This window comes from Ranitomeya variabilis, chromosome 6 (genome assembly GCF_051348905.1).
Source record: "Ranitomeya variabilis isolate aRanVar5 chromosome 6, aRanVar5.hap1, whole genome shotgun sequence".
NCBI lineage: Eukaryota > Metazoa > Chordata > Amphibia > Anura > Dendrobatidae > Ranitomeya > Ranitomeya variabilis.
The window spans coordinates 569981056-569992912 of NC_135237.1; the positions used below are offsets into that span (position 1 = coordinate 569981056).

Sequence of the window (11857 nt, forward strand, 5' to 3'; positions counted from 1 at the left end):
CACTGAAGGACTTGACAGAGGTCTTGTAGCTTTGACCACTGCACACCAGACAACTCCATGTCTGCCATCCAAGTGCCTGCCCGTGTATCTGTATCCTCCCACAAATACATAACAGCACGCCTCTGTTCGCACAGCCTCTAAAGCATGTGCAGTGTGGAGTTCCACCTTGTTGCAACGTCTATTATTAGGCGGTGCTGGGAAAGATTCAGCAATCGCTGATGGTTCTTCATACGGCTGGAGTGTACAGGCGACCGGCGGATGGGCGAGCAAAGGAGCAGGGCTGGTAAATCAGGGTAATTCTTGAGGAAGCACTGCACCACCAGGTTCAAGGTGTGAGCCAGGCAAGGAATGTGTTTCATTTCGGAAAGGGCTATGGCAGCCATAAAATTCCTTCTGTTATCACTGACTACCTTGCCTGCCTTGCCTGCCTCAAGATGTACACTGCCCAGCCATGAATGAGTTTCTTGCTGCAAGAACTCGGCCAGAACTTCCGCAGTGTGTCTGTTGTCGCCCATACACTTCATTTCCAACACAGCCTGCTGACGCTTACCACTAGCTGTTCCACAATGGGACACCACGGGTGCAATACTGGCAGCTGCGGATGGAGTGGTCGTGCGACTGAGCTCTGTGGATGAGCTTTCGCTTCTGGAGGAGGACGAGGAGGAGGAGGAGGTGAAAAAGCCTACAGCCAACTGTTTCCTAGACCGTGGGCTAGGCAGAACTGCGCCACTATTGATGTCCCCTGTGGACCCTGCATCCACCACATTAACCCAGTGTGCCGTGATGGACACGTAACGTCCCTGGCCATGCCTACTGGTCCATGCATCAGTTGTGAGGTGCGCCTTTCTGCTGACCGATTGCCTCAGTGCATGGACAATGCGGTCTTTGACATGCTGGTGGAGGGCTGGGATGGCTGTTCTCGCAAAGAAGTGTCGACTGGGTAGCTCGTAGCGTGGTACAGCGTAGTCCATCAGGGCTTTGAAAGCTTCGCTTTCAACCAACCGGTAGGGCATCATCTCTAACGAGATTAGTCAAGCAATGTAGCCGTTCAAACCCTGTGTACGCGGATGAGAGGAAGAGTACTTTATTTTCCTATCAAGAGTCTGTTGTAGGCTGAGCTGGACTGGAGAGCTGCATATGGTGGAAGTAGCGGAGGTGGTGGTGGACATGGCAGATTGAGAGAGGCTTGGTGATGGTATTCTTGATGTGGGCCTACCTACAGTGTTTCCAACCAAGAACCTTGTGATTCCCTGACTACTTTGGCCTTGCGACAATACCTCCAAATTTGTTACTGGTGGTGTCATAACCAGTGGGCTTACAGTGAGGGAAGCAATGTAGTTTGCTGACTACCTTCATTCTGAGCAGGTGCACCAACTGTACAGGACGTTTGGTAGTTAGTCCAGGCTTGCAAGTGCATGCTGGTTAAATGTCTACGCATGCACGTTGTATTTACATTTTTGACATTCTGCCCTCTGCTAAAGGTCCTTGAGCATTTCTTACAGATAACTTTGCACTGATCATTCGGATCTTGGTTAAAAAATTGCCACACTGCACTCTTCCTACTATCGAACACCTTTTCAAGCATTGCACGCTGTGCTACTGTCACCGGATGGCCACGCTGTCCTAAAACTGTTTTTGGTTTTGACACACGTTTTTGGCCTGATACGGGCCTGCCAGATGAAAGCTGTTGCGATGTTGATGCCTGCTGCGGCTCATCCTCCTCCGCTTCAGAGCTACTGCCAGTGGCACCCTGTTCCCCCAATGGCTGCCAATCAGGGTCTACAACAGGGTCATCTATCACCTCATCTTCAATGTCCTGTGCACCTTCCTCTGTGACACCGTGTAAGGTGCTATAGCGTTTGGGACGGGGCACCATAGTCTCATCAGGGTCAGATTCTGGCTCAGTACACTGTGAGGGCAATGTTGTGATCTGAGTCAATGGAACAGCATAATAATCTAGCTGTGGCTGTGCATCAGTGCACTCCATGTCCGATTCATCTTGTAATGGGCAGTGAACTATTTCCCTTTCTAACCCTGGTACGGTATGTGTAAAGAGCTCCATGGAGTAAACTGTAGCGTCGCCTGACGCATCCTTCACTTTTGCTTTGGGTGAAGGACACGAGGAAACGTCTTGTTCCTGACCGGGAGCATCCACTGACGACTCGCTGCTTTTACATTTGGAACTTTCGGAGGAGGAGGCGAAAGAGCTAGAGGCTGAGTCAGCAAGGAAAGCCAAAACTTTTTCCTGCTGCTCCGTCTTTAAAAGCTGTTTTCCTACTCCCAGAAAAGGGAGCCTTTGAAGCCTTGTGTAGCCAGACGATGACGCTGGCTCAACAACTTGAGCCTTAGGTGCTATTTTGCTTTTCCCACTACCACCAATTGCTCCACCACCACCACCATCATTACCAGCTGGCAATGACCGCCCACGGCCACGACCTCTTCCACCAGACTTCCTCATTCTTGGGAAAATGTAACCAAACTAACAACCGTTATATAGTACTGTAAAACAAGGTAGAAGGTGTATGTAAACTTGTGAATTTAAATCTCCCTTTCTATATGTGTGGGAGACTGCTGCAAAATTCAGGCCCACTGTATTACACTACACAGTATAAGTGGCGGAAAGTGACTGGCAGATATACGCCAAACAGAACAGACGCAGATGCACTTAGTGGCAATATTAATCTCCCTTTTTATGTGTGGGAGACAGCAGAAAAAAATCAGGCCCACTGTATTACACTACACAGTTTGAGTGGCAACAGAGCAGTGTGTACAGTATAGACCAGTGTACAGTATAGGGTGCAGTGTGTACAGTATATAGAGCAGTGTGTACAGGACATAGAGTGGTGTGACAGTCTCGTGACACTCTCTCGATCCTCTCTCATGACTCTCCTGACTCTCTTTCTTCATACTCTCTTGTGACTTTCTAGTGCCTCTTTTGTGACTCTCGTGACTTTCTCATGACTCATGACTATCTCTTGTTCCTGCAGAACGTGATCCGTGACGCCGTCACCTACACCAAGCTCGCCAAGCGGAAGACCGTCACCGCCATGGATGTGGTATACACGATCAAGCGTCAGTGCCGCACTCTCTACGGCTTCGTAGGTTAGGTGAACGCAGCAGTGTGTTTCAAGGTCCCACAGCCATGGCCGATTCCGGTATCCGATATACTGAAAATATCGGAACTCGGTATCGGAATTTCGATACCGCAAATATCGGCCGATACCCAATACTTGCTGTATCGGAATGCTCAACACTACCACAGAGGTGTGTTTTGAGGTCCGACAACTGCGGTGTTGCGTTTAGAGGTCAGACAGCGGCGGTGGCTCATTTTGACGTCCGACAGCCGCGGACGGGTGCTTTATTATATTTCCAACAGCGGCAGAGGTGCGTTTCGAAGTCCGACTACCGCGGCCTTGCATTTCAAGGTCTAGCAGCGGCGGCTGCATATTTCATTGTCTGGCAGCGCGTTTCAAGGTCCGACAGCCAAGCAGGTGCGTTTCGAGGTCCAACAGCAGTGGTGGTGTGTTTTGAGGTCTGGCAGCTGAGGCGGCGTGTTTTGAGGTTCGACTGCTGCGGAGACGCGTTTCAAGGTCCGACAGTTGCGACGGTGTGGTACGAGATCTGAAAGACATGGAGGTGCGTTTGGAGGTCCAACAGCAGCGTCGGTGCATTTCGAGGTCCAGAAGCCGCAGTGGTGCATTTTGAGGTCCGACAGCAAAGGTGGTGCGTTTCAAGGTCCAACAGCTGCGACGGTGCATTACAAGGTCTGAAAGTCGTGGACCAACAATTAAAAAAAGCAAAAAAACACCTAATAATTTGCACTTTACAGTTAAGGTCACATTGCTGTAATTTTGCATTAAAGCATAACATTATATATAAAAAAATGAATAAAAAAATGTCTTTATGGGTAGTGATTTGCACATGAGGTAATGACATAAATGAACATTTAATCACCAGATGTTGATATAATGAAATATCTATTCTAATTTCACTTGCTTCTTTCACCCTTCCAAATCTCCATTTGAGGAAGACTTTCATCGGAAAATGAACAATTGTTAATCATTGCATTGCGCTGAGGTTGGGTAATTCTGGGGGTGGCTGGAACGGTGATGACAATATTCGGGATACCTTCAGTTAGAAGGGGAGGAAATTGCATATAACACAAGCTGGAAAGATAATTGCAGACAATGAACAATGAGTGGAAAATTCAAACTTCCCAGCAGTTCTGCGTTCAGCCAATCAGCAGAGGAAGGGAGGGGCTAATGTAGATTCTGTAAGCCCCGCCCTGGAAGCGCGTCATCTCTGCAGTTCTCTCTCTGGTCCTTTCTTCCTCCATATAAAGGAGGAGTCCGTGCGGCTCCAGCAACAGTTTTTGCTCACTGCAGAAGATGTCTGGTCGCGGCAAAGGAGGAAAAGGTCTCGGGAAGGGCGGCGCCAAGCGGCACAGGAAGGTTCTCCGGGATAACATCCAGGGCATCACCAAGCCTGCCATCCGCCGTCTCGCTCGCAGGGGAGGCGTCAAGCGCATCTCCGGCCTCATCTATGAGGAGACTCGCGGCGTCCTGAAAGTCTTCCTGGAGAACGTGATCCGTGACGCCGTCACCTACACCGAGCACGCCAAGAGGAAGACCGTCACCGCCATGGACGTGGTGTACGCGCTCAAGCGCCAGGGCCGCACTCTCTACGGCTTCGGAGGGTAATTGTGTTCTCTTCTGTCCTGACACCCCAAAGGCTCTTCTCAGAGCCGCCCACATCTTCTCAGTGAGAGGCTGCACCTGACTGCTGGGGACTGATGGTCACTGTGCTTGTGTGATGCCAGTGCAGGCTTTATACGCTGCACATTTTAAGATGTTCAGTCTGTTCCTTCTGGAGCTGGTTGATGCTGTTCTCCTGATGATCGAGGACAGAAATATACCCGGAGTGTATGGTGGGGATATATCCGCACTGGGCCGTTCATAGTAATTTGTGCACAGTCCTACCGTATTCTGCTGATACTACGGAGCAGACATCCAAGTCCTGGTGTTAGGAGATTCTGATCCCTTGTATCTTCCTGCTCGGATCCGTGTGGGTTGTAGGAGGGCTGCGAACAGTGAAAGCGGCTGGATTGATGAATGGACTCGGAGTGCAGACTCCTATGTGACCGCGTCCTGATCACCAGACTCTGGGATGGATGGCGGCCTCTGAGATAAACATCGATCCCATATACACGGATATGTAATAGAATAGGTCGTGTCCGCAAGCTATAAGCGGCTCCGGTGCTGAGGCCGCATGTTTTCGGGCACATGTCAGTTGATTGCATTTATTAAGTGGCTGAAAGAGGAGCCTCCTGCTGAATCTACACATGCAGATTATTGCAGAAGATGCCTATACTGCGCCGACAGCGACTAACCCCCGGCATCCATTACTCGGAGAACCGAGAACCGAAACAAGAGGCGTCTGTTAGAAGTTCCATCTGATGGTGAAGGTTACATGATAACCCGGCTTCCCCACTACTGCTGGAGGGAGAAAGTTTCCCGTCATCTACTGTATTAGCCGCACACTCTGGACCAGTTATTATAGAATACCGCGGTAATAACAACCGCTGCGGTATCACCAGGAGACATGGGGCAGGATGGACATCAGGCCTCAGGTGACCGCAGCACGGATCGTGTATGTAGTTGTATCTAGATACCGCGGGGCACATGTGTGGCAGACGCTAGTGTGGACCATCGGCCGATTACAGCTCTTGCGGTGACGGTGTGGGGGCTCTGAGAAGAGCCTTTGGTGTTGCAGGGATCGGCGGCAGCGCTCACTTGCTCTTCTTGCTGCTCTCGGTCTTCTTAGGCAGCAGCACGGCCTGGATGTTGGGCAGGACGCCCCCCTGGGCGATGGTCACCCCACCCAGCAGCCTGTTCAGCTCCTCGTCATTGCGCACCGCCAGCTGCAGGTGTCGGGGGATGATGCGGGTCTTCTTGTTGTCCCGGGCAGCATTGCCGGCCAATTCCAGGATCTCGGCGGTCAGATACTCCAGCACAGCGGCCAGATAGACCGGAGCGCCGGCGCCGACTCTCTCAGCGTAGTTGCCCTTGCGGAGAAGCCTGTGCACACGGCCGACCGGGAACTGCAGTCCTGCCCGGGACGAGCGGGTCTTGGCTTTAGCGCGAACCTTTCCTCCTTGTTTGCCGCGTCCAGACATGGTGATCGATTCAAATAACTGTGAAGACAGAAAACCGTGTACAGATGAGAACGTGTTCTTCCGCCTTATATAGTCTGCTGCCCCGCCCTCCTCTCCTGTCATTGGACAGATCTGAAGCTGCCAATAGAGAAGAGACTTGGAGAACCACCAATGAGCTGCAGAGGGCGGAGCTTATACCTCTCCATTGGTCAAATGAGTTTCTTACCCAATAGAGAACGTTTGTTTTGAACAGAATAGATAAGGGATGAAAACAGATATTTGTCTTGGAGCAGAAGAAAATGCAGAAATATTCTGTTGATTTGTAGTTTGCACTTGTTGGACTTGTGTCTTCTATCAGCCATAAATTGTGTCACCAAATTACAAGGATGGAAGCAGCAGAGCAACGTGACGTCGCTTTAGAACATCGCTGGACAGAATCTTCGCTCCCAGGAATTCGCCTGCAGACAGTGATCACCTACAGGAGCTGCTATTGGACGCCGCTGGTCCTCACTACTACCCTCATCATCCGTTACTTCCATTATTATATAATATTGTATGCTGTAAATATTCTAATGGGTCACACTGTTTTGTGGTTGAATCAGCTGAGCCCCAACAATATCAAGTGATTGCTTGGTAACAGCAGGGGTTAATTGCTGCTACAATTATAGCCGGCGACCTGGCCCCTCTGTCAGGTCATTGATGGGTTTCACCGACTTTCTTTGTCTCAGGCATTAAATCTGTGGTTTCACTTTGTGAAAGTGGCGTGTTAGTGTCATCTGGGGGAGATCTGCACGGCAGAACTGAAAGCGTTTCCCCATGGATGCTGCACTTTTGCAGCAAGTACAGGTGAAGCCCTATAAATCATGTGCTGACTGTATTTCCCACTAATCTGCAACACTTTTGGGTAACCCGAGTGCAGTTTTATCGTGCGTAACTTGATGGACCAGTGCACTGTCTCCCCGTATCCACAGTGTAAAACACAACCCCAAAAGAACAACACATGCAAAAAAATGTATGTCATGCACTGGTCTAGTGGCGGTGCGGAGATCCGATCACAAGGAGAGACTGTAGGAAATGTCACCGAGAAATAATCTGCCATTATTACCAGGGGAACCCTGGAGGCAGCGGCACCAGGACCCAGAGCGGAGAGGACAGGAGCCTATAGCTCCAGACAGCGCTGCGCCACTGCTAGAGGAGCCGCACAGGAGCTCCCACAGCTGGGATGGGGCAGAGAGAAATGGTGACAAATCCGGAGAACAAACAACCTCCGCCGGGAAAGGAAGGAGCCGCTAATGTTCTCCTGAGGGATCGCTCAGACCGAGCACAGGAGATCTGCGGTCACCACAGAGCAGAGGTTCATGGCTGAAGTGACTGATCCGGCTCCATGTTACTGAGATCACACACGGGGAGCCGGCTCCTCAGAGCACCGGGTGCGGCTACTCCCGAGACATCTCCCGGAACTCACAGCCTTCCACGCCGCAGGGTTTACAGTCCTGGCACCGCGGACTAGCCGCTCCCTGGATCTATGGGGGAATCGCCATTATCTGTCCCAATCACTGCACAAAGTCCTCCTTCCATAAGGGATAGTTTCCAGCTATCTGCAGATTATTCTGACGCGGAGTTCTGCGAGCGACACTCAATTGCACTGCCAGGCTGGCGGGAGAGGGGTTAATCCCTGTCAGGGCTTCTCCGCCGCTCCATCTCCACAGGAGGAGGCTCCTCACTCACCGCTTATTATCCTGGGCAGATTCCCTGCGGTGTCCGCGCTGATCCTATCACTGCCCGACTAAGACAAGTCTCCTCTGTTCTGCCCGGAGCCTGATGTGACGCTGCCGGGTCTCGGGTGGGGGAAGCGAGTGTGTAGTGGGGATCAGCACACACACGGCCACTGAGGAGTTAAATGGAGGCGGATATTCCTGTATCTAGGATTGGTCGGCGCCTGCGGATGTGTCTCGCTCATTGGCTGATTACAGATCCGTTGCTGGTTTTGAATTTCCCGCTCCATCTCTGTTCTTTGTCGGTCGGATTATTACCGGCCCCTCTGCTGGAGCGGCGGCCGCTGTGTATACCGGTGGGGGCAGCTCTACCCCAGTGATTATACCGGGTCCTGTCCTCCCAGCTGACTGCCCCCAAACACGGGGATTGTTCTCCTGATCGGTCGCCATTACTATTCTGGGGAGGTTATAACAGGATTAGATGGAGCCGCGTCTTTGCTCTATGATTCTGTAGGAGACACTTTCCTCTTCTGGGGATGGAGCTGCTCGGGGACTTGATACATACAGCGCTCCCCGATCTGCTCTAATGAATGGATCCATGAAGGGGTGAAAGGACATGTGACTTAGAGCAGAATCCTGGAGATCCCGGAGCTTGTGCTCCCAGCAGACGTGTCCCCCAACACATACAAAGCCCTAAGTGCCGGGAGCAGAAGGGACGATCTCCCTCGGCAGTTTTAGCTCCAGTGCAGGATGATGCGCAGATCGGCGGATGGAGGGATTGTAGGTGGTCAGTGAATCGGAGTCCACAGTCAGGTGGGAGCTGGGAGGTCCGAATATCTGGTAGGAGCCCTGACTACAGAAACAGCAGTGAATAGAGGAGTGCGGGGCGGCTGATTCCAGGAGCAGATTCTCTGCAGATTGGGTTCCCATCGGTCACATGTCTGAGATCCCTTGTAGTATCGGTCGCTGAATATTATCGTAGCGATAATGCTGGAGTATTTTTTTCGTCGATTTTATGAAACCGATCACATCCCGCTCCCTCCCCGCAGCTGGTATTACAGGGAACAGATACTGCGCTTCTAACCCGGGAACCAGAGACACCTGCGTGCTAGAAAGGCCGCCGATCAGCGAGAAGGAGCAGGACGCCAGATACCGCGCACGATCTACATCTCACTAGGACACATCTGCGGATTCCCTCAGCCGAGGACGGAACAAAACCCTACGAGGCAGCGGAGAAGCAGCTCTTCTAGTGAGGGTGTGGGCGGCTCTTAGAAGAGCCTTTGTGGTGAGGAGCGGAGCACGGAGCCGATCACTTGGCGCTGGTGTACTTGGTGACGGCCTTGGTGCCCTCGGACACGGCGTGCTTGGCCAGCTCTCCGGGCAGCAGCAGGCGCACGGCGGTCTGGATCTCCCGGGAGGTGATGGTGGAGCGCTTGTTGTAGTGAGCCAGGCGGGAGGCTTCCCCTGCGATGCGCTCGAAGATGTCGTTGACGAAGGAGTTCATGATGCCCATGGCCTTGGAGGAGATGCCGGTGTCGGGGTGCACCTGCTTCAGCACCTTGTACACGTAGATGGCGTAGCTCTCCTTCCTGCTCTTCCTCCGCTTCTTCCCGTCCTTCTTCTGGGTCTTGGTCACGGCTTTCTTGGAGCCCTTCTTGGCCGCTGGGGCAGATTTGGGATCAGCCATAATGAAAGCAAATAGTTCTTGTCACAAGTGAGAATAAAAAATGATCCTGACTCTCCCAGAGCAGCGGCATTTATAGCCCGACCATGCAAATGAGCACTGATGACAGATCGCTGTGCTATTGGGTGAGAAAATCAGGTGATCAACATCAGAAGCTCCGCCCTCTGCAGTTCATTGGTTATTCCATAAATAAATCTCCCCTCCATCAGACTGTGCTGTAAATCCCCATATACTGCTGCGTACCCCGTATAGTGCGATGTATGCCCATATAGCAATGTATACCCTCATATAGTGCGGTGTATGCCCATATAGCAATGTATACCCTCATATAGTGCGATGTATGCCCATATAGCAATGTATACCCTCATATAGTGCGGTGTATGCCCATATAGCAATGTATACCCTCATATAGTGCGGTGTATGCCCATATAGCAATCTATACCCTCATATAGTGCGGTGTATGCCCATATAGCAATGTATACCCTCATATAGTGCGATGTATGCCCATATAGCAATGCATACCCTCATATAGTGCGGTGTATGCCCATATAGCAATGTATACCCTCATATAGTGCGATGTATGCCCATATAGCAATGTATACCCTCATATAGTGCGATGTATGCCCATATAGCAATGTATACCCTCATATAGTGCGATGTATGCCCATATAGCAATGTATACCCTCATATAGTGTGATGTATGCCCATATAGCAATGTATACCCCCGTATAGTGCGATGTATGCCCATATAGCAATGTATACCCTCATATAGTGCGATGTATGCCCATATAGCAATGTATACCCTCATATAGTGCGATGTATGCCCATATAGCAATCTATACCCTCATATAGTGCGATGTATGCCCATATAGCAATGTATACCCTCATATAGTGCGATGTATGCCCATATAGCAATGTATTCCCTCATATAGTGCTTTACAACTCCATATAGCAATGTATACCTTACACGTAATGCTGTGTATCGCATATAGCACTGTAAAACCCCGTCCATATGTGCTATATACTCCCCTTATAGTGCTACAAACACCATGTTGCACTGCATACCCTCAATAGAGCGCTGGAAACCCGCATGTGTCGTTTTTACCCATGCATAGTGATGCATACCCCCCTATAGTGCTGCATTCTTCCATATAGGAGCTTTTCCCTTGCTAGATCCTGTGATCAGCCTGATGACTTTGCTGCCGGTTGTGACTTTATTGCTCTCGGGTCGGTGCGATTCTCCCACTGATGTTCTCACTGTCCCAAGTGATCGGAGGCGCCACCTATTGCTGGAGGCAGAGGAGCAGTGATCGGATCTCGGCCTCTCCTGTGCTCCTCACCCGGATCTCTCTCTCAGATGACCAGATTGTCTGTTCAGAGCTCAGGACTGATCGCTGCGACATTTCCCCAACTAGAAACAACTGGCGAGCACCGTCAGGAACGGAGCGGGAATGTGCGAAGCAACGAATCACCTGCGAGGAGGATGCGGCCACCGATCAGTCCGTGTCCCGGCTCCCCGCTATGTCCAGCGCCGCTTCTGCGGACACTGCGCCACTAATCAGGGACTCCAGTGGGGGATCACTATACAAGAGCGGATCGTCCGACCCGACACCGGGCGTCGTCCATGCTCCTGTGTCCTCTCCAGTCTTCCCGCCGTGTCTGCGGCTGCACAGCCCGGGTCTCTACTAGCGACGGGAGAAATAGCAGGTGGCGCCATAGAGGTGAGGAGGGTGATGGGGAGATCCGGGGGTGGGATCCGGGGCTGAGCTCCTCTACAGCTCGGAGCCTTCACTACTGATCTTGTCGGTTCTGAGCGAGTTGCTGTGATCAGTGGCGTCTGTTATTTAACCCTTTGCTCCCCAGATCTGATATTCTGGGGACTCGGGCATCTGTATAACATGATTCTCCAAATAACCTGAGACCTTTGTGCTCGGGGGAGATTACAGACTATTCCGGATCCTTCTCTTTACAGAGGAAGAAGTTACATTGTGACATTTAGAAGCTGCGGAGACGACGATGAGCGGGAAATTCAAACTCCCCAACAGTTCTGTGCTCAGCCAATCAGCAGTGGGAGGGGAGGGGCTAATGTTGGTTACAAGGTGGCAGTTCCGCTCTGTGGCTTTGTCTGTTCTTTGTCTTCATATAACGCGTGGTCCCAGGATGGACCGATATCGGGAGATCTGCTTGTGTGGAGCGATCATCGGTTGTTTCTGGCCCATACAGGAGCCTGTAGATTTCCTGATTAGGGGAGCAGTATGGGAGTTCTGTGATACAAGAGCTGGGGCTCAGCCAGGCTTCGGTTAC

General features: G+C 51.3%; 3 protein-coding genes across 3 annotated transcripts; 1 reads left to right on the forward strand and 2 right to left on the reverse strand.

Moving 5' to 3' along the window:
- The first annotated feature begins 4388 nt into the window (after positions 1–4388).
- On the forward strand, positions 4389–4830 carry LOC143781674 (histone H4). The gene has a single exon (XM_077268402.1). The coding sequence runs from the start codon at positions 4389–4391 to the stop codon at positions 4698–4700; it is 312 nt and encodes a 103-aa protein (XP_077124517.1). The 3' UTR covers positions 4701–4830.
- A 911-nt stretch (positions 4831–5741) lies between these two features.
- On the reverse strand, positions 5742–6231 carry LOC143781675 (histone H2A type 1-like). Its single transcript, XM_077268404.1, has one exon. The coding sequence runs from the start codon at positions 6173–6175 to the stop codon at positions 5789–5791; it is 387 nt and encodes a 128-aa protein (XP_077124519.1). The 5' UTR covers positions 6176–6231; the 3' UTR covers positions 5742–5788.
- A 2893-nt stretch (positions 6232–9124) lies between these two features.
- LOC143781676 (histone H2B 1.1-like) lies at positions 9125–9633 on the reverse strand. The gene has a single exon (XM_077268405.1). It carries the CDS (start codon positions 9554–9556, stop codon positions 9179–9181), a length of 378 nt encoding a protein of 125 aa, XP_077124520.1. The 5' UTR covers positions 9557–9633; the 3' UTR covers positions 9125–9178.
- Positions 9634–11857: the final 2224 nt, after the last annotated feature.